Source organism: Gavia stellata, chromosome 4, assembly GCF_030936135.1.
Source record: "Gavia stellata isolate bGavSte3 chromosome 4, bGavSte3.hap2, whole genome shotgun sequence".
NCBI classification, from domain to species: domain Eukaryota; kingdom Metazoa; phylum Chordata; class Aves; order Gaviiformes; family Gaviidae; genus Gavia; species Gavia stellata.
The window spans coordinates 51,344,528-51,372,231 of record NC_082597.1 but is presented as its reverse complement, the minus strand read 5'-3'; the positions used below and the strand labels follow the sequence as shown (position 1 = coordinate 51,372,231).

General features: G+C 40.0%; 1 protein-coding gene across 1 annotated transcript in view; it reads left to right on the top strand.

Annotated features, from left to right (window-relative positions):
• The first annotated feature begins 646 nt into the window (after positions 1-646).
• The window catches only part of TMCC3 (transmembrane and coiled-coil domain family 3), a 50,437-nt gene continuing 23,379 nt past the window's right edge, over positions 647-27,704 (top strand). Inside the window, exon 1 of the mRNA XM_059816873.1 lies at positions 647-724. Within this exon, the coding sequence (XP_059672856.1) occupies positions 647-724 (78 nt within the window). The remainder of the gene's footprint in view (positions 725-27,704) is intronic.

Below are 27,704 nucleotides of genomic sequence, written 5' to 3'. Positions count from 1 at the left end.
ACGTAATACTTCTGGCTTCTTCCTTCCTTTCCCCTTTGGACTTCTGAACCTTTGGGATTTGCTGTGTTTTGTAGCCACAGAGTCTAGATTTCTTTTAACAGAAGTCGAGATGGCTGCTTGATGGTAACTCCCTCCAAGAGCTGGCGCTTTAGCGAAAAGCCTGAGCCAAACCAGTGGTTCTCAGCAGGAAGAATGGGACTGTCACCCCTTCGTCCAGCCATACCTCTGGGAAATCATCCTTGCCCGAGCTCCTGCTGCTCCCTCAAGCGCCCGCCTTCAGAATGGCCCACTCCCTCGGGATGAATCTCGCTCCCGCCCTCTTCTCCCCTCAGGCGTCCTCCCATTTTTCGAAGTGGGGGAAACAGCGCAGCCCCCACGGCCCCACGACCCGACTGTTGAGCGCTACAACGCGCGGCAGGCGCCCGCCTCGCCCCTTGCGGCGGGAGCCGAAGCGCTGAGGGGTTAACCCGGGTGTGCCGGCTGAGGAGAAGCGGAGCGGCTGCCGCCGCGGTGCGGCAGCCGCTCGTCCCCTCAGCGCCGCGGCACTTGGGCTGGCAGCCGGGCGGCCGCTGACGGGACCCCTACATGCGCGCGGGCTTTTGGGCGGGCACCGCTGAGGAGAAGGAGGCGGCGGCGGCGGGGCAGCATGCCGGGCAGCGACACGGCGCTGGCCGTGGATAGGACGTACTCGGACCCCGAGCGGCACCGGCGCCGCAAGACGCGGGTAAGGCGTGAGGGGGCACGGAAAGGGCTGTCGGGGCCACCCGGTGGAAGCAGGCGGCCCGGGGAGGCGAGAGTGGTGGGGTTGCCAGGTGGGCCTGGGTGCCGAGTTCTGAGAGGCAGCCACCAACCTGCAGCACGTTCCCCGAGAGGTCTCCGCGTTTGCTGCGTTGTCGATCTAAAGGGAAGTTTTTTATCTGTGCTTTTTTTCATATTCCTACTCCAAATAGTCTTTGGTATAAGAAAATGAAATGAAACTGGTTGTTGACGTAACAGAAACCGATGTTCGAGATATATCCACACTAGAAACTAGTTGGAGACAAGAGTAATAGGGAACTTACTCACCGAAGTCGACAGCGCTGATGACTTAATGAAGTGACCCTGTGCCTAGATCACACTGGTGGATATCTGGTTTTCGTCCTGTTTCTCAAGGCCTCTGTTTAAGAAACTGTGGATCAGGTGATTGTATCTAGCAGCAGAGAATGATTACGGTTCCTTTCCTGAAGTTACTTAAAAGAGGGCTGTGGCAGGGATGGGAGATAGACAGCAAAGGTGTATCTGTGCGTGCTAGGGATAAAGTAAGAATATACTGTGTATCCATGACGTATGGCTTTATGGGATAGTTTTTCTTATGGTCTGCTGGCAAGCTCATCTTTCTTTATCTTACTATTTTGATTATTTGTTCGTACAATGTATGATAACCATGTACAGGCAATGCTCGTGATCCTTTCATATATTCAGTAGCCTTTGTAGTGAACGTCACGCTAATGAAAGCAGTTGGCTCTCTAGTTTATGCACTGATTTCAAATTCTTACCTAAATGCTCAGCTCAAACAGGTGTAAAACAAATGGCTCTTTCTTCCCGTTTACTGCAGAAAGACGTGAAGAAAAAGAAGGTTGCTCTGGCTGACTTGGGATATCAGCAGACATTCTGTTTTCTATGCTAAGATGAGATCCTGCATGTGTCAATAAGTGAGCTTTGCAGTTTGAAGTGTAGGGATTAGCTGTTTGTGAAGGAAGACTGTTTTTTGGGGTTTTTTGGGGGAAGGGTTCTTGATTGTTTTTTAAATTTTTTTGTTTGGTTGGTTGTTTTTTTCCCCTGTCCTGCACATAGTTGTTCTTTCCATCTCTCCAGCCCATTAATTGACAGTGCTGGAAAGGAGATGGTGCGCTTCAGATTGTTGCTGCGTAATGAAATGTTTTAAAAATAGGTAACCCTATACATTGTAGCTTTACTACTGGAGTCTACGATGCTCTTCATACTGTAAGCCAGGTGCACATGCTAGTCAGAACCTAGTTACATAAAATTTTTATTTCCTTTGTTTTTCTCTTTGCAAGTTGAACTAAGTAGTTTTTCTTCATTGTTCCTGCTGTTAGAACAATGCGCTACCTAGCTTACTGTGGCTATGGAAGAAAGTTGCATACCTTCAAGGATGATTTTTGGTATTTTTAAGAGTTAAACCTGAAGCCTCCGCTCTATAGTCTGGCTGATCTGCTTAAAAGCATAAAGTATCATGGCTAACATTCAGTGTTGCTTATTGTACTTGTGTATTGAAAAATTAAAAAAATCTCACGCTTAAGACAATTATATGAAAGCATTGGGCTTTTTTCTGATTTGGGGTTTCTTTTCATCAGGATTAGCCTCTGCTTCCCTTCCTGAGACCATGAGAACTGGAAATAAAACTCTGTAATAAGTTTGTAGAGTTGCATGTAATTGCATTGCTCCAGGCTTTGGGCTTTACAAGTTGTGTCAGATATCACAGAACTTGTAATATAATTGGCAGAGGTGGTAGCAGCAGGTTGTATGTTCCAGATGATGGCAAAAGCTTGCATTAAATCTGCTTGTGCTTATTCCGGACAAATAGGAATTTTTCATGGGTAAATTGCCTGGATAACTTCAACATTGCTCTTACTGCTTTAACCAGGGGGGTAGAAATGGTCAGGCACTGGAGCAGCAACAACTGGTGGTATTATGTAGGAAAGCAGCAAGGAAGCAGGATGGTGTTTTTCTTTTAGAGACTGATTAAAAAGTATTAGAGCAGCTGGAGTTAAAGCTGCCATTCTCAAACATTCATGGAGAAAAGCCACACAGAGCATGAACACAGCGATGCAGAGCTGATGGAAGGACGCTCAGAGAACCTGAGCAAACCAGGGAGACTTGCTTGTGTGAAGAAAGACTTGGAGCTGGCTTTGTTAGCAGGATAGGGACAGTGTATAGTAAGTAGGGTGAGATACATTTAATAAAGCCTGGGGGAAAGAGAGGTGTCAAAGTAGTTGTTGGATCTCACAGCCTGTATAACATAGGCTACTGAGTCCAGTTTTTGAGTGGGCAGATTTTGAAGGACTTCTCCAGCCCTATAGATTACTGCCTGGGTCTTTCAAGCTCATCTACAGATTTTTCTTAAGAGAAAGTGAAGCCTTCTCTATGGACAGGCAAGACGACTGTTTCAAAATTGCAGCTGTATATATGATAGGAAGGCATCACCAAATTCAGTTTGCAGAAGCGCTAGAACAACTTACTGTGAATATAGCCTTCTGAGTTTGTAAATGGTAGAATCTGAGGGGAAAAGGATTTTAAAATTCCTGCTGCAGCTAAAAAGCTCTTTCAGTGTAAGGCAACAGGTCTCTTCAATACCTTCTTCTTTGAGGCTGTTTGAAGTATAGGATATCCTGGGCTTTGCTAACAACTCTCCAATGAACCATGTGTCACATTTTGTACAAAGTTCCCAGTGCCTAAAAGAGAGAAAACACTTTAATGAAGAACAGCTGAGTCATTCTTAACATGGGGGAGCCAATGCTGCCTAAGGAGGCCAAGTATTTTGAGGGAGAGGCTGGATTCCTCTTCTCTTCCTTAGACAAGTCACAAGAGATCCGGGATACGCTGTGCATGGCAGCACAGAGTGGAGCATAAAACTACTATTGCTTGCAGTGTAATGATACCAGTGCCTTACAGTTTTTGGTATTATTTGGTGGGTATAGATTTATAGTCATGATTACCTTGGTTCTGGTAAATCATCCATCCCCAGCTTTAAGAAGGGTACCCTTCCAGGCGACTTTTTCAGCCTCTCTTTGCCAACAGTATCTGGTCACTATAATCTGGATTACTACAGCTTGCTTGGGTGGCATAGGTGGAATCAATGTGGAACACAGCTGTGCAAAACTGCTCTGCTAATGCCAGTTGCTACAGCTTCACTGTGCTTTACATCTACTACTAGATGATTCCTGCAACGCTTTGAAAACGAAACCACATCTTTCAAAATCAGGATCTAAGCCACAAAGTAGGACAAGATTTGGGAGCAAGGGTTGCATTTTTAGCCGTCATGCACCAAGTACTGTTCTTGCTGGAATGTAGCTTGCAGGACAGCTAAAGAGTGTCATGGTGCTTTCTTAAGGGACTAATTTTTGCGGTGAGTACTATGGGAGACTAGAGGTGCTCAGATTCTGGCTACACTGTGCTTCTTAGGCAGTAAGTCCATGCAGAGGTCTACGCAATTGCAATAGTAACATTCCTGATGCTCAAACTAGCTTGGCTAGCTTGCCTCATTGTGTTGACTTTTGCTTCTACAGCGTTGTGTCAGGACTGCCTTTCAAGGCTTTATTAAAGCTGTCATCTTAGAATGCTCAATAGGTTGTCCTATTTAGACCTCAGAAAGCTGGTACACAATTTTTTTTGCTCGTGATCAGGGCATTGCTCTTCACTCTTGATCTCTTACCCCTTACAGTACAACAATCCTTCACATTTCATCAGGATTATAAATTTATACGTATGGCTTTGTAGGAGAAAAATCCTTTTCTAGTACAACTAAAACATGTGAGTTCCTTTACTGCATCCCATCAGAAGTCTATGCAGTGATATGTCCTGCTTTTAACAAGTACCAGATGCTTTAGAGAGACATGCAGGAAGTCCTAGTTACGTAATTTCTTGTACATTGGAGCCTAATACAGAACTTTCTCTTATTAGTGGTAGACTTATATTTGAAATGGTAAGAATTCTTCCTTTATTTAAAAATAAAAAACCTTATCTGGGACAGATGTGGTTTATTTATTTACAAATAGAGAATCTTAATTTCAATCTTCTTGTTCTTTCAGCCTTAGTGAGACTAGCAATAGGATCAGTGTTTTGTGGATGAACTGATTCTTACGTAATCACGCACACATGAAAAAAAGCTTATGTTAAAAAAGAATACAGAAATCCACTTGCTTTCTAGTGATGAAAAAACATTCTGTGGAATGTCTCTTCTCATTTTCTATGTCTCTCATGATCCCTCCCATTCATCTTGTCTTTAAGTAAGGCAGTCTTTTTAATAATCTCTCCTCATATGGAAGTCTTTCTAAACCTCTAATCATTTTCATCATCTGTCCTTGGATTCCCTTTATTTCTTAAAATCTTTAGTACGTTTAGAGGAAATAACATGAAGGGACCTAGAAGGATTACAGTGTGTTAAAAAAAAAAATCCAAACAAAAAGCCCTAAAACAAACAAACTAAAGCAAAAAAAAAAAAAACCCACCCAAAACAAAAAAACACCCCACCCACAGTTTTAGGAGAAAGGGAGATTTAATCTCCTGGTGTTCCTTTAAATGCAGAGATCTCTGTAGAAGAAATACTTGTTCTGGGCTTTTGTGACTTGTAACCAAACCTCCAGATACTTTGTGCTCAAAGAACTTATGCCCACTTTTCCCACAGTTCCCTCATGTTTTGACACGAGATGAAGATAATTTGATGAGACAGAATATTGTTAAGACCTCCAAGCATTGGTTTTAAATCCGCGGTGTATCTAGAAATGTGTGAAACCTGTCAATGAGTAGGATGCATGATGCAGGAGTGTTGGGAATAAGAGAAGGAAGCCACAATTGTAATGTGAACCCAAAAAGACAGATTAGCTGGTTAGAACTGAAGAAAAGCCTGGTTTGTTCATGTAAAACAGTAATCATGTTTTGATTGTTTTGTCATTGTAGAATTGTTTGGAAAACTGTAACTTATTTTTTTGCTAGTGCCAGAAAGGAATGTTAGGAAGTTTACAAAGCTGGTATCTTTTTTTTTTTTTTTTTTTGTATACTTTCAGTTTTGGGATTAAATACATCTAAAAGCCAAAGGTCAATGTTAGGTGTAATTTGTTGTTGTCAAACAAAAAAAAGGGGGAAATCGTTGCTGTACAGCTTAAATATAGTATTGCTGTGCTCCCCTGATCCTGCAAGGTGAACGTCTTTGGTAGAGTTATAAGCCGTGAAGGTTGTATTTTCACCCAATCCATTTTCTCTCTTCCAGTCCAAGATGACAGTTTTGAACAGTAAGTAGAAGTGGGGATGTATGTTCTTTTCAAGGTTTAAACTGATTTTTAGGTTTGGAAGTTTTATACCTAGACCTTTCATAGTTCTTGGTCTTCACCTGGAAAATTCATGTCTCTGAAGATTGTACAGTGTCTCCTTTGCTGTGTTTTTGATTCATCCTTATTGCAGTGGATGGTATTGCTTGCAGGACTGGGGCATCTATTATCACCTTTTTAAATGTTAGGTGTATTAAAAAAAAAAAGGTCACTGGGGGAAAATCACCAACCTTCTGGTTTGCTTTCTTTTTGAAGGACATGAAATTGTCCTTCTGTCAGGTTGCCAACAGTGATGTAGGGGGATGCCAACAGCTCTAGATCCCTAGATTGCTTATTGTTGTCATCTCCATAGGTAAGGCTTTAACTAGGCACCACCTGGCACAATGTCTGCGTAGAGGCTGAACCTTTAAGGTTTTGGCTGGATTTGACATCTAACGTTGTCCAGGCTAAAAAGATTGCCACTGCCCGTTGTCCAGTTTTAGTTGTTTTGGCATCATTAGCAAGCATGCAGCTTTCATCTTCACCCCCACAGTGAGTGTGGTTTTGGGAAAGACCTGTGTGGGAGATGAGTTTCTAAATAGTGTTGGGGAAAGGTGGAACGTGATTCTCCCTTTTCATTTATGTATCCAGACAAACCTTTGCTAAAGAGCATTTGAGGGTGGCAAATACGTTTACTGTTGAAAGTTTTCTGCTTGTCCCTTGGTCTGAAAGAAGAGCGGAGGATTAATATGCAAAGCCAAAAATAAACCTGCTGTTCTAAAGCCTTGACATGGGACCTGGTATGCAACGGGGATGGCTTGTAGCTGTGCAGCTAACCTTTTTCAGACACTCAGCAAGTGAGAACTCCTCTAAGGCAGTTTTTTGTATCATCGTACATAGTCTAAGCTTTAATTTAGGGACAAGGATGAGAGAGGATGAGAGAGAAGGAATGCCTCTACTAGCTGAGGTATAAAGAGTATTTACAAATTGTGAGCTGTGGTGCTGTTATTGTAGAAAGCTGAAATGAGGCTTTTCTTTTTCCCCAAAAAATCCTGAAAAGCTTAATAATATTGAGAGCTGGCCCACTTCCTTATTGTTCTGTTTAGGTGTTGCAACTGGATAAAATTCCAGAGGGCAGAAGTTATGGAAACAACTGCTACTAGTATTTTCTTAGTTACCTCTGTATTGGACACTGAGACGGTGGTGTACTTCAATGGATCTTTGATATGAAATATTCGGCATCAATTCTAAATATTTCTCGGTTAACCTTTACTACAGCAGGCACATTTTCCTTGGTTTACCTATTTGTGTACAGTTCAGTAAGTTACCTTCCTTTGTAAACTTTCAGTAGCTGTGGATGAAGAAGTTAGGTGAGGATACAAAGAATTAACACTGTGCTATTGAGTTAAAATAAAAATGTGATCCAGGTAGTGCTGAATCCATTGGAAACTTTTGATTGACATTGGTGGCCTATGGAGTCAATCCAAGATGAATTAGAACTGCCTTATCAAAAATTCTCTACATATTAAGAGTTCTTGACAGGATGGTAGCTGCTACTTCCAGTTCATATTATAGTCTCATCTAGCTTAAACCAGGATGGTGTAGGTGGGTTTTCATCTTTGTTTTTGTTTTGTAAATAAATGCTTTTGTAGTGGGTTTGGCTAAAAATGTATGGAAACCTGTTTAGTTTCCTGGCAAAGATTATGGCAAAAAGAGCAGCCAGTGTGAGTGTATATATATCTAAGGATTGCAACAATTAAACACTCTCATTAACTATGTAATGTGATTTATTTTTTTAAATTTTTTTTTGGTGAAAGTTAATAGGACTAAGGCTTTCAAAAAGGCTACTAGTATTTACAAGATACTACACCATTGGCTTCTCAAGCATTCAATAAGGTTTTTTCTGTTGACTTGCTAATGATGTGTTTAAAGCAAGGCTTTTCAGTTGAAGATGAAGCATTATGGTGGAAGCTGGTGTTTTAAAGATAGGGAAGACTGCCGTGCTCTTGAGTCAGTTTATATGTGCAGGCGGTGTTGATTTATAAGGTGAGAAAAAGCCTTGCGCAGAGCTGGTGGAAGTGTAGGTCCTCCATTCTTAAGAAAAACCTGATATTGCCTGTCACCACCAAAAAACACGGCTTACAGAAAATGTGAGGAGTCAGTGCTTTGGGGTCTGTAGATTATTAGTTTTTAAATCTAAGTGAATTTCTAAGCGGGCTTTCAGTGCTACACTACAAGAATTACTGTGGTAGGAAGAGAAGCCTTGTTAGGTTAACTTGATGTAGCAAGTTTCTCTAGTTTTACAGCATTCATTCTTCCTTTTATTCTAAGTTATTCCAATGTATGTAATACAGAAATTACAATTATGCTAGTGCTTATTGTTAAAATGCAAAATGATATAAATATGCTTTATACCAGCATGTCTCTACAGGTGAGTGATGCCCAAAGATCAAACTGACAGACCAATTAGAACTGACTCTCAACATTTTTCTAATTCAGGGCAGTACAGCTTAGTAGCGTACGGTACTGTAAGTGTGCTAAGGACTTCTGAAGATTCACTGCTTTGTCCTCACTTCCTAGGAGATAAATTTAAATCAAATGGGAGGTGGCTGTTTGTTGGACTGTAGCGGTCATTGATTGTGTTTTGGATTACACTAGACAAGAAGCTTTGGTTGAAGGGTGCAGACAGCTGCAAGGAAAGGTGGAAGCTTTGGAACTGAGTAGGATCAAACCCAGTACTAGTCTCAAAGAGGTATTTAGTGTTAGAAAAACTAAATGAACAGAACTTGTTGAGTGACCATTGCCTAGATGAGGTGTGAGGAACTCTTCTTATTTAAGGTGGGCCAAAGAAGACTTTTGACTATGCACTCATTTCATTCACAGCTTCTCCTCTGGTCTGCAGCATTGCAGGTTGCCACCTTGACCCTGCCAGCTTTTCCAAAGCTGCTCAGAGCTATCTTGTATTAAGCCCGTTAACAGCACCCTAGCATGGGGCTCCTTCACCCTTGCTGTGGTCATATTGTGCTTACAGATTCTGCACGCCTCCCAGTGCCAAGTTTCCTCACTGTCCCAGGGCTGAGGGGCAGGGGAAGTGTGTGGGCAACTCTCAGCAGCTTTTGGGCATGGTCAGGGCAATAGCAAAGATCGTAGGGACACATGATGGAAAGAGGAACAGAGGTGGGACTTGCCATGTTCTGCCCAGGATGGAGTCACTCCCACTTTGTCTCTCTCTTTCACCTTTTTTATGTCGTAGATGCTGTAAGTGAAACACAGAATTTCATCTGCGGTAAATTCTGAATGTACTGGTCTGGAGCCTTTGAATCCACACTTTGATATTTGTGCGGTATATGGACACTGAATTATCAGTGTCAATATATTATAATTATTTATTATTATAAAATAATAAATTATCATTATCTTATGTAACTCTAGAAGAAACATGAGTTCAAATCTGAAAATTATAGTAACCAGGACAGGACAAGAGAAATGCTTCTTGGTGTTGGGGGCGGGGCACATGTTAAAAAAAGCGAAGGAAGAAAAAGTAATAAAATATATTGCTAGCGTGAGAGTAACTAATACAGTAAAAATGTTCAGCAAGACATGTATGTTGCTTCTGTGATACATCTTTTCGTTAAGGCATTTTGTTGAAGGAAAGCTTTGTTAAATGTCAACTTCTGGAACTCTTTCTTCTCATAGCTGCCTCAATTCTACTGTTTACCAGTTAGGTTCTGATACAGAGGGTTATGAAGAGGATGCATCCTGTATCACATGCCTTTGGATTCTCTTTGGTCTGGTAAAATAAACTTGACTGCACTTACTGAATTATATATCTGGCTTTCTTTTTTTTTTGTTTGTACTTAAACCACTAAGAAGAATCTGCGATGTATTGAAGCAAGTGTGAAAAACTGGATTTGGCTAGAATCAGGCTAAAAATTTATGCCAGAGGTCAGGTGTAATTTTCTTTTTCCCCTTCTTGACTCCACACAGATCACTTAAAAATAAAATAAAATGCTTCAACACTTGGTATTATTCCAGTTACTGATGCATGTGCATAATATGGGGGTGTGTGGCTCTTACTATGTGAGGAATCTTTGTTTTACTAGAAGTTTTGGCAGGAATAACACAATTCTGTGTTATGGTTGTCCCTGATATTTGTTGCCAGATCAGCAAAGTATCTCTTCACATCATCAGGTTTCTGATTTCTTTCTTCCCCCTTCCCTGTTATGTCCAGAAAAAGTGGTTATCTTTCTTCATTCCCCCTCTCCCCATATCTTAAGGAAGAAATCTGGTTATACCTTGTCACATGTAACCAGTCCTTTTCTGGAGCAAATTACACAATTTCAGTTTTGATGAACAAAAGAAGGATGACAGCCTGCTCCTAAGATAAGAGTTAAAGGGATATTCTTAGGAGTCTCTTTTAAAGCCAGGTAGTACATGGCAGCAGGCTGATTCTAGTAGCTGCCACGCTTCTGTTGTGCTAAAATGTGTCCAGAAGGTTGACAGCGAGTTCACCATACTCTTATCTTAGGTTGTCCTGGTCAGCTTTTTGTGAAGGTCTCTACAATAGAACCCTTTCTTCACACATGAATTCATGCAATGGGTGACACTTGGGCCCTTCTGATACACAGCATCATCACAAGCAGGTGCTGTTGGTCCTGATGTGAGGACCTGTGACCTGTATAAGAATAATGCTCCTTCTGTCCTGTGCAAATGGATTGGATTGGGTAGACCTTGGTACCAGAGGCATGGGAAGGCTGGGGGATGAGAGAGAGTGAAAGCATTTCTTAACAAGACCTGAGGAAGATTTAAGAAAAGAAGAAGAGTGAAGACAAGGAGAAGAGTGAAGACAATGAGAAGATCTTTGATAATCAGTGAGAGTTTCTCCTGTGTTTGCCAGTAGGTACATGAAGAAATTCTGAGGCTGCCTATGTTGGCCCTTGCATGTTTTTTTCCCATAAACTGTATGGATGTGGTCCTAAGTAATTTGTCTTGGGAAGCACCAAGGAGCATTACTGTCTGTAAGAACTAGATGCTTACTGCTACTGGTAAAGGAGGTGTGACATTATCAGGTCATTCCATTGTGTCTTTCCAGTGTTAACTCCGATGATATTCTCTTTCTAGTGCACAGAGAGATCCTATTGACCAAATCTTCTGTTTCTGATATTTATGAAACTGGCTTCCAGGATTTCTACCTGAGGGGCATCATTGTGTCTTGCAATGTAAGTTTAATGTAGAAAAAAGATGCACCTTTCTTCTCCCTGTGGTTTGGGGTTTTTTTTTGCCTCCAAGGAACTCTTTTTCTCTCTTTTTACTAAGGAACTGGAAAGTCTTGGATTGCAGGTAAGTATTCAGAGGAATGAATAAGACATGAACTGACAAAGCTTGATCTGAAAGTGATCAAGTGGAATCTCCAGTGACATTCATAAGACTTGGTGTCAAGCTTTTGTTTGTGATTTGTTGATGCCAGAAGCTATGACATTCTTTTTATGTTTGGGAAGCTGGGCTTTGAGTGCAGTAGCTTATAAATTGTTCTTTCACAAAATGTTTTGACCTGTGTTGCCACTTTGCATGCATACTTTAGGTGGGATTTCTCATTTGCTGGTGAATATGTACATTACACTGTAGCATATATGCACACTGCTTTTTAATTTTGAAGAAGTACTCCTGCAATGAAGATACACCCACTTGTGGTGTTTTGAAACAAATAGCCAAGCCCTTGTTTCAGTTCTTCGTGTTTGGACTTGAGAAAGTCAACTAGAATAATCTTTGTGTGCTCTGTGTATTATGTGGTGTGGCAGTTAATGTCAGAGAAGGCTGAAGTTCAGTGATTTGCTTGAAGAGTATCTGTGTTTTGAAATGAAGTCTAGAGCAGTGGGGACAATGTTAGCCTAAGGCTCTGGTGACATGGGTTCAGGCTACTGTGGCAACTCTCAGCCCTTGTGGAATGATGGGAGTCATTTAACCTCCCTAAAGAGAATATGATTTCTCTTGAGTGTGCACAGGGGAAGGGGATAAATACTGTGAAGGATACATATTTCAGAATCATTAGCCATCTGGATGGATACTTAAAAACAAAAAAACCCAAACAAACAAACAAACAAAACCCAAACAACCCTACCCTGACTTTTTTGTGGAGATCCAAAAAACATGCAGTGGATGCACGTTTCTGCTTTCCACATCAGGCAGATTTTAAGACTATCTGCCCCCAAATCGTGTAAGTCTTGTGTAACTGCTTGAAATTGGGCACCTGCTCTTAAGTTAGTTGTGGAGGGCACCCTCTGTAGCTGAGAGGGGTACAGCTCTTGCAGGTGATCTGTCTGATCTCTGTTGATTTGGTAGAAGCTTAGAAGCTTAAACTAAATCACATATGGGTGAGCATCTGAAGCTGGGTGAGACTAAATCAACTCTAAATAACTGGGTAGCAGTGGATATTGCAGGCACTGCAGAAAACATGCAAGTTTCACGATTTTTCATGCATTTTAGAGCTAGATGTATGTACTGAATCTGTGCCAAATCAGCTTTACTCTTGAGTGGGACTGAAAGTTCCTTTTATTAGGCAGACAAGCAAAAGGCTTTTCTGGCTCTCCTTCTTGCACTGTGCATTCTTAATATTACTGAATCTTCATTTCACTTGTGCATAACTGTACTGTTTTAGGAAGACTTTTTAAAAAATTTCTGTCTTTTGCCAGCTTTGCCATTATGCAGAGAAACCATTGGTCTCTGGTTGCTCAGAAATTTGGCAGTACAGAATGTTACCTTTCCTTTACCCTCTTGTCTCTGTTTTGGCTCAATTATGATTATTATAGAGTGCTCCTGCTGTGAGTACTGTGCAGAAATGTGTTATTTTTCTTTGTGTAGTTAAGCCAGAACTAGAAGAAAGGTGACAAAATAACAATGTGTGACTTGGAAAGAAGGTGAGTAATTATAAGTTTACCTTATTGTTACTGCAGGAAAGTAAAAGATTGCTTCTGTAAATCTGTAGGGCTCTTTTTACTTGTGGTAGCAGCATGTGCTTCTGATAATGTTAAGTTTGGCAGTGTTTTGCACTTTGATAGTGGTGCATCGAATTGGAATTAGACTGGTACTGACTTCCATGTGCTGTCTTGTGGGAGACTTGAGGCTGCAGGCAGGTGAGACCACTACCATGGCATTCCCATCAGCTTTGTCCTGCTCTTGGGTAAATCAGCAGCAACACTGGGTAATTTCAGTGGTGCAGGATTAGGCCTTCTGCAGATGCTATTTGTAATAAATTCATTAATGAAAACAGGCATTTATGAACTTACAGCATGTCAGTAAGTAGTCAGAAAGACAAGCTTTTAGTGGTAGGAACTGGGAGCACACAGCCACAGTGTAAAGTATTTGTATTATCTTGTTATAGGTGTTGCTGATGCAAAAAAAAAGAGTAATTATTTCAGCAAGGTAGGCATCACAAGGTCCAGAAATTGAGAACTTGATTTTTAAAAAGTCCAAAGCAGAAATTTCTGTAGGGATTGTTAGAACATGGAATTGGAAAGTGTAATTGAACTTGTTTCTTTGCGTATATATAGTACTACTCTGGGTTTTAAGTAAGCTATTTTTCCAGTACATTTTTCTGTTGGTTTAAGGAGTTCACCTTGGCCTTGCCTAACCTACTGCAAAAGATGTAATGATAGGACATATTAGACAGTTTATTATTTCTCATGTGTCTGTCAGACCTCAGTCTACCTGAACCTTCTTGGCAGGTTCTGCCAATTGAAACGAATCCTCCCTAAGGAGCAGGAATCTAGTTTTCTAAGACTAGGATGTAAAGTTGTGTAGTGTTTGAGCATATGGAGCGAGTCTTCACATCTTGGCAAGAAGTGCTGTTTGGTAAGTTTTCAATGTCGCTCTTACGTGTTGTTTATATGAGACTACCTTATGCCCAGACACTGACAAGTATTAGTGCTGTCATGTTCATTTTGTGAAGCAGGCGTGGCTGAAAAGGAACCCGTATGGCACAGCAGCAGGGGTAGAAGGGCAAAGAAGGCTGAAGTTTGCGGTGGAAAGACTGTCTTGGAGTGCTGCTGTTGTATTAAAGCATGTATAGAATTTGTACTCAGTGGCTCCAGCAGAGGTCCAAACTAGAGGCTGCCTGAGAAAATGCGTAATTTAACTTGCATAAATCCTGGCCTTCCAGAGACACATGATATTGTGTCCTAATTCCTTTGAAACTTTTAGTCTTTATGATGATCTTCTAATTTCCTCTATTCCAGTCTTCAGAGTAAGAACGCATTAGTTCCCCCTGTAAGTGCTTCTTCAGCATAATCTGTCAGTGAATTCCGAAAACTGTGATGTCTTCTTTTCAGAATGTGCCCCATAATCTTCAGTATGTAATTGCTTTTGGTATTACTGAATGGACATTTTGAAGAGAATGGGAGACGGGAGGGAGCTGGGGGAAAGAGGAAATTTCTGTCCTTTATCTACAGGCTCAAATCAGTGTCTGAGTTAAGGAAATTTGAGTCTGATGCTCATCACTCCTCAAGTGTAACTGTGTAGTTAATGTTTGTGCCTGCTTGCTTGTGGCTGACAGTATGTAGGGAGTTGCAGCACTGGTCCCTGTTCCAGTAGACACATAGCTTATCTTGCCACTTTCCCTCACTTTGTCTTTCTCTAGCAATGAGAAAACAAAGGTTGTTCACCGTTATACCGTTATTACAGATGCTGATTGAGTTAACTTGTACTGAAGTTGTTAATATGGAAACTGAAATCCTAACTGAGGACTTGGGTTAGAATTTGCATATTTAAAAGTGGAGAAAGTAATTTTATGTGTAAAACAGAGCCTTCATACTGTTTTGGGTTTGGGGTTTTTTTAATAACATTTATATCTTGATTGTAGGAAAATAAAGGGCTACAATTAATATGTAGACTGCCTAGTAAGATAGCTTTAAAATGTCACATAGAGTTAAATTCATATTATTAATATCCCTTGCACATTGCAATAGAGTCTTTAATTGCTATTTTTAAGAAGAAAATTTTGTCTCTGGTTAATCCAGTGTAGCTTGCTAATTTTAGGGGTGTGAACTCCTCATGGTTTAGTGAGACAAAGTTTAATAGCTGCATCTGAATACTTGTTTAAAATTTATCACTGTGTGTTTCTATGTAGGGCCAAATATGTGGCTGGTGACCAACAGGCTGATAGACTGATAAATACATACTTTAATAAAAGTAGGGTTAGTGAATTGGAAATGAGAATAAATTCTCATTCCAAGATGATTTTGAACAGTCTCATGTCTTAATATACTGAATCATCATATCAGTGTGTTTTAATGCTACAGAGTTAGAATTGGCATAGAAGTATTGTTACCAAAAATCGTAACCAAGAAAACTCTCCAAACCAAATGATAGTTTAGAAAGCCGACATTGGTTTATTGCAGCGCTGGGTGCATGGGGGATCTTTCCTCCTAACATGCACACCCAGTTGAAATCATGACAAGTATTTAAAGTTAACAAAGTTAGTTAGGCCTACTGGTCCTACCCCTTAGCTGACTGTTGGTTAGGACCTTTCTTACTTCATCTTAAAGATACAGTTCTCTTTTAATTCACTACGCATGCCCAGAGAGTAGGGGCCTTATTTGGGTTGGGGGCTTTTCTAGCTAGGAGGTGTGTTCTTTAGCATTATAATGAGGTAGGTCAGCCTTAGGGCACCCATTTGGGGCATTTCACTGACTTTGCTGTTTGGCCAAGTCTCAAGTTTGCATATCAGCCATTATCAGGAGACCCAGAGGCTATATCAGGTGCTATATCTCAGTATACTTTTGTCTCCAGGTAGACAACATTAACATAACCCAATAGAGCTAATCGCCACAGCCAGCCTGTTTCCAGGAAAACTAATGCATATTTCAGTTTGTGTGACAGTAGCGTCTTAACTCATCTGTACAAAGTTTGCACAAAGGGGTCTGTTTTTGTATGCTAACTAATTTGTTTAAGTCTTTGGTATCAGTATTGTCTTTGAGCTGAGTTTTTGAAATTTCCATATAAGGGGCAGTGAACTTGCCATATATTTTACTAGCCAACACATGAAGGAATATCTTTATTTCCTGTGGTAATTATTCTTTGCTAAATTTGGGGAAGCTTTAATTTTAGAAGGGTAGTGCCTTGTACCATCCAGTGCTGTGATTAACATACTACGAAGATTCATTTCTGAGTGCTCTGAGACTTTTGTGATAAAGTTGCCTCATTCTCTGAAATGTCTTTTCCTCCTGGGGCAGACAGGTCTATCTGTTGTCATTATCTTCGCAATAGCAATAAGATTTAGGAGGCAGTCATGTTAACAAAGGTACAAAGTGTGTCCTCAATTCAACAGCTCATTTCCAAACACAAAAACCCTTTAGCATTATCATAGCAGATGTGCTTGCTTTTTTGAATGTTGAATGCTCAGAAGTATTCTTTAGGCTGACACTATGCTTGGCTTTCTTCTGCCTGAGCACGGTTTGCACTGTTTATTCAGCCCTTTGTCATTTTAAAAAGGGAGAATGACTAAAGATGATGATCATGCATTATTTGAAATTTTAAGTATATGTTATGTATTCTGCATTGCTTCTCTATACTTTTTTTTCAGAAGTGAACAAATTGACAATGTGAAAATATTGCTGTGTTCTGATATTTGAACTTCCCAGAAGACACACTACAATTTTAATCTCCTTATTCTGAATTATGTCAAGTCATCGCCCTGTTCCCACCAAAGTAATGGACTGTCTCTACTGTATAAAGCTCTTTTCTGGCGAGGTGTGTTCTTCATGCAACATGGTGCTCTCAAGATAACTTTTTTTCTAAATGGACTCAGAACTCCATGTGCTTGATATGCTAGCTACTACTCTTGCAGGTGCCAAATGAAATGTCCTAATTGCTAGACATTGATTTAAAATTACTAGTTTGCACCAAATATGTATTTTCAGTAGTAACAATTTTAGATTTGGGGTTGTCAGTGTTTTGTGGAAGAGAAGAAAAGAGGACAAGGATGTAATTTTATTGCCGTAATAGATGCCATTGTGTGTTTTATTTTATTTTATTCATATGCACACACATACATACAAATGCGTGTATAACATATTTAAAATATTTATACTCTTTCTATATTTTATGTCTTTAACCTTTCTTTTCCTTTTAGAAAAATGAGCTCAAACAGAACTGAAGGATAAATACTGTATTTATTTTAGAAAGTCTGGCTGATCTTTGACTCCAGTGTTTTGTTTTGTTTTGGAAAAAAAAATGCATCGACTGTTTGTTTGTTTGTTTTCTGTGGGAGCTGTATTTCATACCAGTTCCTGCAGTTTTCCATCTCTGGGAAAACGTGTTTAGAAACTGTAGTTTACCAACTTCGTTATAAATGGACAAAGTTGAGAGAATAGGGGGGAGGGCTATGAAGATTAGGAAGTTGCTGTAATCATTCATCTGCAAGCTACCACAACAAAAGAGAATTTTATTGCTGTTGGCTCAGGATATGTCCTCTTTTAGGATTTAACGGCCAGTATGAATTACAATAGCAACATGTATTAATTATTTTTATCGAAAACATTAGTATTTCAGTGTCTAAACTGCTCCTGCTCTTGCATGTGTCACCATGACTTTAGCCAGAAATCTCATAAATTGAATTGCCTATCGTGGTTGTAGTGTTGACAGTACTTAGATTTGGTAACGAAGAACCAGTGCTATCATATCAGCATATGTTTTTCATAACATTACAGAAAACTCAGAAACCCTCTAAACAGCCCTAAGGATTCCTTACCTTAGAGCTCTAAATCCTGTCCAGAGCTTTTATGAAACTGATGGATCATTTTTCAGATTCTCTGGGTATTTTTTTCCCAGTCTGAAGTGTGCAGCTTTCCCATTACCTCCCAGAATAACCCTTCTCTTTTCTTCCATCTGCATCCATTTCACTTTGGACTAATACATTCTTAGCTCTTTTGTCTCATTAGGTTTTGTTTCTCTTTGATACCTTTAAATTGTTTGTTAAGAGATTCAGGTACTTGTTTCCAAAGTACTTATTTTTAATCCCGTAGAACTAGAAACAGTATGTTTCACTATGTAAATAAAAAGAGAATAGGTAAATTCCCCAGTGAAGATAAACTGGGAATGAGATTAGCCTATTTAGGTTTGTGCATTGAATTTAAATGTTTAACTTTGTCCTGGGTGTTCGGCAAGACACTGGTGTTTAAGAGTGGAGGCAGAATGGCAAATCAGAGTGACTGTGTAGAAATGAGAGGTACTTGTAATCAAGGTGAAAATAAAACATGGACTTTGTCTTCAGTCTTCCTGTTGGAGAGAAAACTGCAAGGAATTAGCAGGACTAACCCCCCTTCAGAAGAATAGCAAGTGTGGGACCTCCTTGTAAAAGAGAAAGGAATACTCCAAGTAAATAAAGGCCTTAGTATAACCTCAGTGATGTGGAAGGCTTTAAAGCAAATAGATCTCTGAGCAAATTTTCAAGGGGAGAATAATGAAAGACTTTTAATTAAAAGACTTGTAGGTAAATAGAAAATTAAATCAATTTAACTTCTGGTTTAACCAATGATGGATCCTGCCAGTTAATATGGTCTGTTATCTTAGCAGAAGTGAACACCGTGTCTGCTGAATTCCCTGTGCTTAGAATATGAGTGTGGCCCTGAGTCAGTCTTGCTATGGTGCCATGTGATAAACAGTGCGTGGAGATTTCACAGGGGATAGGGAAATAGGAGAGAGATGGTGTTAGAGATGGTTAATAATCTTGCAAAGCGTCTGGTATAATTTTCCTTTAAGGAAAGCGAGGAAGTTTCCACTATTAAATTAATTTTGATTTAATGTATGTCATCCTGGACCTATGGTCCAATAACAAGGAGAAACAGTCGAAATCAAGTTGGGTGTAGAAGAGAAAGCTCTAACTGCAAGTAAAGGTAGTAAATCAAGATAAAAATTTTATTCATGGGTATAATGATGCTCTGAAATTATTTTCCAAACTTGAGTAGCAGGAAAAATACATTACTTCTTTTGAAAGGAAGCCTGATAAGTTCATGAATGTAACTTCAATGTTAGGAGCCAGGAATTTCCTTTAAGTCCTTTGTTTCTGTCCTGGAAATCATTTTACATGTTTTCTGAGGCTTTTGCATCATTCAGGTCTGTGGAAGTTGAATGTACTTTGTCTAATAAATATGACAGGAGACTAGTGACTTCAAAGGTAATGAGCCCAGACATCTTGTGAAAATAACTGTTACATGTCCTCACCAGGTACTTATCTATTCTTGGAGGGAGTAAAAGTCAGACACGATTTGCCCATTATCCGCTGGCTGGCCTGCTGGTCTGTCAGTAGGCAGATGGTTTACAATGACCCACAGAATATGCTCTCTTGCCCACCTGCCAGGCCAGAAAGGTTATGCAAGGGACACTAATGAAGTTGGAGCCATTATAAAGGACAGTTACGTACACAGGAGGAAGCAGAAAATACTCTGCAGCATTTTAGGGACTTAAGAGAGTCTGAGGGTATTGAGGTATGGGGAGTGAGGGGATCTGGGAAGATGTTGCTGGTGGTGTTGTGTAGGAAATGAGTCTATGGTCCATATGATACTACGTTTCATTGAACTAATGCTTCTGCTGGATTGTGGGGGATTATACGGCAGGCTGTCCCTGGCACTTTTTCTCTATCAATTTGAATGTTTCCAAAGGAATACAGCAATTGTTCCACGCTGCTATTCAGGCTGAGCTAAGGCTCAAATCTGTAAGAGGTAGTGGATAATTTTGCATTATGGAACACTTTCAAAAATTCTGTTTGTGGTAGAGAAACTGTCAGGTCCCTTATCTCGTGCTTTTCCACACACAGGAATATATACACACTTGCATTTCAGTTTAAATGACATTATGATGTTAAACTGCTTAGCTAACTATCCAATCCATTCAGTGATGGGTAAGCCTTAATTTTGCTTAATGGTGTTAGACTAGAATACATACTCACTTGTAGCCCTCTGCCCTAGCTGCTGGTCTTGATAACCTCCAGGGGTATTGGAAAAAGTTATTTGATGGGCAGTGTGCTGCTGGAGTCTGTAGCCTGGGTAATTTAAGCCAACCACAAATTATTCCTTAAAAATAGTAATGCTGTGTTAACACGTAGATGTTCTTGCCCATAGTGCTCACCAGTTCAAGCATTACGTCACAGCATAACAGAAGATTAATATTCCAGGGACATCCAATCTATTATTCAAAAATGGATTGGCTAGACTTCGTGGGCATATGTCATTTCTAGCAGTGATTTGGAGATGCCTCTTGGAAAATTGACACAACTTGTCATAGTAATTGTTGTTCATCTGTCGATTGTCAGTTGCAAGACAATTGCAACTAGTTGCTAGTGTCTTTAAAGCAGTTGCTGGTATTTGCTTTTGAGCTGTAGAACTGTGGACAACTTGCTTAATATACAGGCTATGCTCAGGTATGAGGTTTCCTACTTAGCTTCTTTAGTAACCTTAGAAGCAGATGCCTCTCTGCTGGTTCTGAACACAGCCTGATGCTGCTATCTTTGGGTTGACCATCAGTTTGCATGTAACCAGCCCCATAAAAGAGTGCGCGCACTCTCTCTCTCATTCTCTTTCTCTCTGGAAACAAATTTTTAATCATCTGTGATCTCATCTGCATTGTGTTCCTAACAATAATGACACCCTTCACAAGAAGCATGGAGTTAATAGTGAAAGCTCTGTTAATGATCTGCCCTAAATGCTTGGGTCAAGGTGCTCTAGCATCTTCAGTGCGCCACATTGGAGTGTAGAAAGAGAAAATGGACCTGCCAGAGAGAGCTCTGTAGGAGCATTGGGAAGGCAAGTTTGATTTGAACACAACAGCCCAGCCAACTCTTGTGCTCTTAGCAGCAAATTACTGGCCAGAGGAAGCACTGTGAAGGAAGGTAGATGACTTCAAAAGGAGATGGTGTGCCTTTGGGAAGGCAAAACATGTAAAGTGAAGAAGCAGATATTGACAGCAGACCACTTTGATCTGGTGTGGTGGTTGGTGTTCCTCAAAGTGCTTCCTGCCACAATTTATGTGCACAGTTATTCTTGTATCCAGTGCATTTTGATGTGCCTGTTTCCTATCACACCATTGCTCTCTTTAAGAACAAGTGCCTGAGGAAGTACTTGTGTTGACACACATAGAATGTGTCACTGAAATTTTAGAAGGGGGCTAGTTCCTTCTTTTTTTTTGACTATTTCCATGGTCGCATTTGTTATTGGAAACTAAAATCTTAGGTTTTAGTTTTAAACAACTGTTGGTCTTGAGTTTTTTCATCCATGTTCTAGGAGTTAATTTAAGATTCACAGAAGACTAGTGTTAACTAAATTTGGGCACATGCTTCATGTGGCAGGGGATAAACAGAAAATTCTTGTCAATCTACATTTTGAATTCTCTCTCCAAGAACACAGCTTGTTCATTGTTGTCTAGTGGTTTGATTTTGTTTGGCACACTTAATTCTGTTTGACAGTGTTTCATTGTCTTCAGGTGCATAGTATAGTGATGTTCCTGATAATTTTTTTGAGAACCTGGATTCATCTATGCTTGCAAACACAAAAATGAATTGATGTTAGTCAAATATTTGAAATGCCTTTCTGCACTACTTAGCTCTCACACAGTGTGGAAGAACGGTCTTTACTGAAGTAGCTCTGGTTGCTGCTTCTGCAGCTCTGGATCTAGGTGTCTTGGCAGAGCTCTGGGGGTTTTCAGTATGCTTCAGTCCTGTGCATGACATTAATATTTCACTTTCACAAGCACTGAAGCAAGAAAATCATGACCTTCGTAAAAAATTGTTGCTTTTTTTGGAATGGATTGTTGCATAGTATCTTACCAAGTGTTAAGTGTTTAACAGCTTGTCTACACTTAGTGCACTTTCATTAAAAAAATAAAATCTTTTAATAAGTGTTGGGCTTTGCTGCATACAAGCAAGGCTGGATATTGCCAGTACTTTTTAGCTCTGGTTCAATTTTTGCTTGTCAAAATTTAAACATCCATGTTAAGATTCATAATCTGAAGAACTGAAGCTTCCGTTGATAGAGAATTTCCCCCCCCCCCCCCCGCCCCGAATTTTCCTATTACCTTTTCTACTACCTGGCATATAGAGCAGTATTGTCCAAGAAAATGTTCCAAAGGATGTAAGCTATTTTGTGCAGGTACTTACTGTCCTCTGACTAGTTGATGAAAATCTCTTTCATGAGTGTATTTAATAGGGAAAAAAAAAAATCAGTAGAGTTTTAAAATAACATGGAGTACTCAGGCATAACAGTTAAAGTTCTTGTAAGCAAGAGCTTGGGGTTCTTAAGTCAGGAAATGTGCACAGAGGAGTCTCAACAGTGACAGGCTCTCGTGGCTTGATTTCAAACTGGCGTGCAATCACCTCTCTTCAGTGGTGAATTATTTATGTACATAAGCCAATTCCAGCCTACCATGATTTTAGAGGTAACTAGATGACATTACTTGTGTTACACATTTACTGAAGAAGTAAGAACAGTGTATGGAAATCAGGTTCTGCCTGCAGTCCATTTAAGCAGTCTGGCTTGCATATAATACCATTTTTCAAGTTATTCCTGTCAATATTAAGTAGTGATGGATGTGTTTTTTGGTAAGCTCCATTCAGGTCATGACTGGTGGGGAACATTACAGCACAATTGCTCTGTGCAATTGTGCAACTAATGGGAGAGATGTGTGGCTCAAACCCTGCTGATTGATAATGTACTGAAAAAATAGTCCAAAATACAGTTTTACAGGAATAGGATAAAAATTAGTCTCAACATGGTTCATAGAAATAGTGCAGCATGAGTAAGCTGCTGCTGAACTAAGGAAAGGAGTCTGGTGGACACCTTGTGTATTCCCCACTGTCTTGTTTGATGAGATGCTTGGGAGCCTGTGTTTCTGAGGTGTGCAATCTGATCAAGGCCTCTGTGCCTTCTGAGGCTGGTTGGCCCCAGCACTGTAGGGGCTCAGGGCAGCAAGTTCCCTGTTGAAGAATAACAAGAGCAAGCCTGAGAACACAAAGCAACACGTTAGCGTGCTGTCTTTCAGTGACAGTGCATTTCTTCAAAACATGTCTGTGGTGTGAGGATAGTTTTCCCCTTGCTAGGGCATATCCTCACTGGCCTACTCTCTCTTGTAATCTCCCTATAAATCTCAGGGTCACGTGGCCAGAGTTCCTCAGGAGAGGCAGAGGAATGCCTTTGTCTTAGCTGTCAGTTTGGTGGTTGGAGTGTTTTCCTTGAAGCTGTGAGTTGGAACGTGTCTGAAGCTGAAGAGAGCCTAGAACCCAACTGTTACTTCCTTGATGAACAGTCTTAACTGATGAGCAAGCCTACAGGTTATTTCCTTCCCCATGCCTGTTGTGGAAGACATGTATGACTAAACACATGATTCATCTTTGACGGAGTATCTCTTCCCCTTTGATTTCTGCAGTGAAGTAAGGATACGTTTTGCATTTGAATTGATTCCCCTGGCAACAGATTGTGATATCAGTGCCCCCCTTAGTGGACTATTATGAAGTCACTGCAAAGAAATTGCTGGAGAATGAGGGAATAAACTCTTCAGGAAAATAGGTTTTAAAGCATGTGCAATAACAGGAAAAAGAATTCAGGAAATGACTGGCTAAGTGCATCTCACTTGAAACAGTGACATTTGCCTTAGCACAAAGTCTTTAGACTACCTACATTAGTTTTCATGTAGGTTGTTTAGAATCACGGCTCTGTTTCAATCAGCTAAAATTGCTTTTGAAGTACTATCATCTTTCCAGTCTTTGTTATTTGAGTGGCACAAAAGAAAGGCAAAAAGATGTCGGTAATTCTTTTCATTATACAGATAACACAGAGCTTTAATTCTTGTAATTTCTGTTAGCTTAAAAAAAAAGTTTAGCTTAAAAAATTGGGAAGTGTATTTTATAGTGCAGTTGCAATCATCTCCCCCCCCGCCCCATGCAGTATCTACAGTATAGTGCAATGGTAGGTTTTAAAGCAGATGTTATTTTTGCTTGATAGGCAAGTGACAGCCTGGATAGTCTCACAAGTAGATTATTGCCAATAATAACTTAGCATTTAAGCTTTCAATATTGGCTTTGGTTTGGGGTTTGTTTTATTTTTTTATAAATGACCCCTTTCATACTTTTTTGTACTTCTGAGAAGTGAAGATGCATACGCAAGAGACTGGAGAGGAAAAAGTTTCTTCCAGGTACTGGCAGGCTGATGGGGAAGGCTGTGTGTCAGAGCTTGTTACATGGCTTACAGAGCTGCTTGTTCTGCATTCATGTCAGTTCTTATTTCTGCAGCTGCATCATATTGCTGCTGTTAACTTACTGTTAGACTCCTAGAATCAAAGCTGCTGTTGCTTTCCTTGTAAAGTTATGTAAGCTAAAGAGTATCTGTACCTTTGATAAGGCACCTTTTTAGAGACTGAGAATGACCTACTAGAAAGATTGTGCTTGGATAGTGAGATTGTTTTCTTCCAATTTCCTAATGTGAGTGGATACTGATAAGATTTACAGGAAGTTGTACCACTAATGACAAATTATATGCTTCTGTTATAAATGTTATAAAGCTAGATCCTAGCTTCAAGACCGCCTGTCTTAGAGATGAGCAAAATCTAAATTCAGTCAGGAAATTTTGGGGATTAGGTAGATCCTGCAGAAGTTCTGGGTTAGGGGAAGGTACTCACCTATTACAAGGTATGTAGGTAGAAAAGTGGGAAGAAAGCAGTGACAGAGAAGGAATTGAGAACAGAAGAGTTCACAAAAAAGTATACAGAGATAAATGAAAGGTGGAAAGCGGTAAGGGGAAAAGCCTGAGCTCATGTGAGGCAGAAACTCACATGAGCTTCTGCTCATGCAAATAGAACTCATGAACTTGTGCTTAACCAGTGAGCTGTGATTTGAAGCAAAGTCCTTGTATGTGGCATCCTCCCATCCTGCAGGAAGGAGCAGAACAGGTCCTGCAGTGTCCTCCCTGAGCTTAACACTTTGAAAAATTCCAGGCCTTCCTGTTTCACCCAAAATAGCGACTGGTTCAGCTTCCACCTACCAAAGTGACTACCATCATCATTCATGGATGCCAGCCATGCCTTGGATGAGATAAAGTGAAGACATAAGAGCTTAGGTTATGATTTGCAGGTAGCAGAATCACTATGTGCAAGGTGTCAGATGCCTGTGGTATCAGACTGAGGATGAAATTTCACCTGAAGTGGCTGCAGAAGCTATGTGGCATCTAAATGTAAGCACAGATCAAGTGTCTGTGGTTGTCAAAGACACACTGTTTACTTTTGGCCTAACAAGAGTCCTTGAATGTTTCAACAATGAAAGTAGTTGTGACACTTGATCTTCTGTGGGTGGGAGATCACAAAAATCTTCATCTTAGGAACACAGGCTGAGCAGGTTCAGGAGGCAACACTGATCAAACGAGAAATAAGTAGATCATGTTTTAATACTTGGAACTTGTGAGTGGTTTGAAAGAACAATGTGGTGATTAGTGCTTGTTCTTTTCATCTCTGGCTCGTATTTCCCACCAGTGTGTCTGTGTGCTTTGGGGGGAGGGGGAAAGGCAAATTCCTATGGAACAGATCATTGAGTACATCTGGCATGACTATCTCAATGCAAGCTTTGAGATACAGTTTGTCACTGGGGCTTCTCTTGCAACTAGTGGAGTTTTTCTAGGATTTGCCTTTTCGCAGGTCAGAAGTACAGTTCCGGCAGGTTGCGCCAGAGACAGGTATCTAGAACTACCAGCTATAACTTTTAACTTCTACTATTAATAATAAGAACTCATCAGAAGGTGATCATAAAGGCGTAATACCCCAACTGTGATAATTTTGCTCTAAAAATATTTTGACCTTGCTAGACTTGCTTACTGTAAGGTATATTGCCAGGCTGCCAAGTCCGTAGGTAGTGACTTTATGTACATTCACATGTAGCAGTCTCTTATATGACCAGTCTGTAAGTGCATCTACTGAATCCATTAGATTTTCTTTTAGTAGCACTGTGAGATTTTGTCTGACAGCAAGATAAGTACTTCTAGTTGGGTCTTGCCATTCTAGGCTGTAACAAAATTTCTGTGGTTGGGTTAAAACTTACATAGTGCCTACGCAGAATCACAGAATTACTAAGGTTGGAAAAGACCTGTAAGATCATCAAGTCCAACCATCAACCAAAAAAAACCCACCACCATAACCATTAAGCCATGACCCACAAAACAAGTTGTTGCTGTGTGTAATGAAACTATATACCTTCTGGAACAACACTCTTTCCAGGAGGTATTTTCAGGAAGAGTCCTTTTGTTTCCCTACAGATAACAGTAAAACTGTAAGAAAACTTGTGATAAGTTCTGACACAAGTTTCAACCCTAATGCATCAGGTAATCAAATATCATGATATTGTGATATTTTAAACAGTAAGAACTTTTCTTCTCTGTTATCTCATGTGACCCAGAAGCCATCTAGAGAACTTGAAAAGCAGTGTTAAAATCGTATAATTTTTATTACACCATGTTATAAGTGTCTTAAGTAATTTACACTCTGTTAACCCCCAACGCCAGCTCTGCATGCTAAACAAAAATGCATGCACAGCATTGTGCATGAATCTTTTAAAACCTGTATTGTGAAGTCAATACCAAAAACTAAACATCACCTACGTCACACTAAGAGGAGTGAAACAGCTTTTCAATAAAAAACTGAATAATGACAAATAATTGGTTTTACTAGTCTATCTATACTACTTTAAATGTGCTTAAGAGTTGTTACATGGATATACTACACTATAGTGGTCCCAGTATCTGTGGCTAAGCGAATCTGAAAAGTTTTTGAACACATAGCTTCTTTTATTCTGGTGAATCTTGGGCTTTCAGCTAGCAGATAGCCCTAACAGGATTTTTCAGTAATTTTTACTGTATCTTTTGCTTTCAGGCTATATGACTATTGTCTAAATATTGTTAAATTACACAGAGGAACATAACACCTGGGGTACTTATTTCTGTACTGACCTTTAGTTTTATAACACCCTTGTTTAAAGCAGTAAATGAACAAGAAAGATAATCAAAAGCAAGCAAAAGGCCTACAGACCAAATGGGATGAATAATTAACTATGTCAGTTTATTCCATAAAGTTAAAATGATGCAGTGTTGCCTGATTAGTAACAGAATCATATGTAGAGAGGGATTTTTTTAAATCTGAATTTGGAGAGCAGATCAGTTAAAGAAGTGACTTGTCATTTGCTCTTTCGTTTGAGGGAGTGGAGTTCCTTGCATCCACGTTTTGTTTGTGTTGCATGGTAGGTTTTTGGCCTGTGCCAATCACTGCAACTTATTAAACTTTCCCAGTGTTTGCAAATCTACAAACTCCCTCCCTAGCTGACATAGAATATAAGCCATTCAGGCCACTTTGAGCTGCTGAAATGTTACGTATTCTTGGCTTTAGTTTACTACCTTCCCCCTGCCCCCAAACCTTTGTTTTGTTGTAAGCAGTGTTAAGTCTGCAGGAGCTACTTTCTAAAATCTAATTCTGTCCAAACTTAATGCTGGTAGCAAGTACTTTTCTCAACTTTGGAAAATAGTTGATATTCTAGAAGCAAAATGCAAACTGCAGCTAGGTTGGTGCATGTTACTCCTGTGTACAGAAGGTGACACCTTTAACCTATTTCTTCCACTTGCTTACCTGCCGGCAGTCTGCTTTGATTGTAACGTGCATACCAAGAACCAG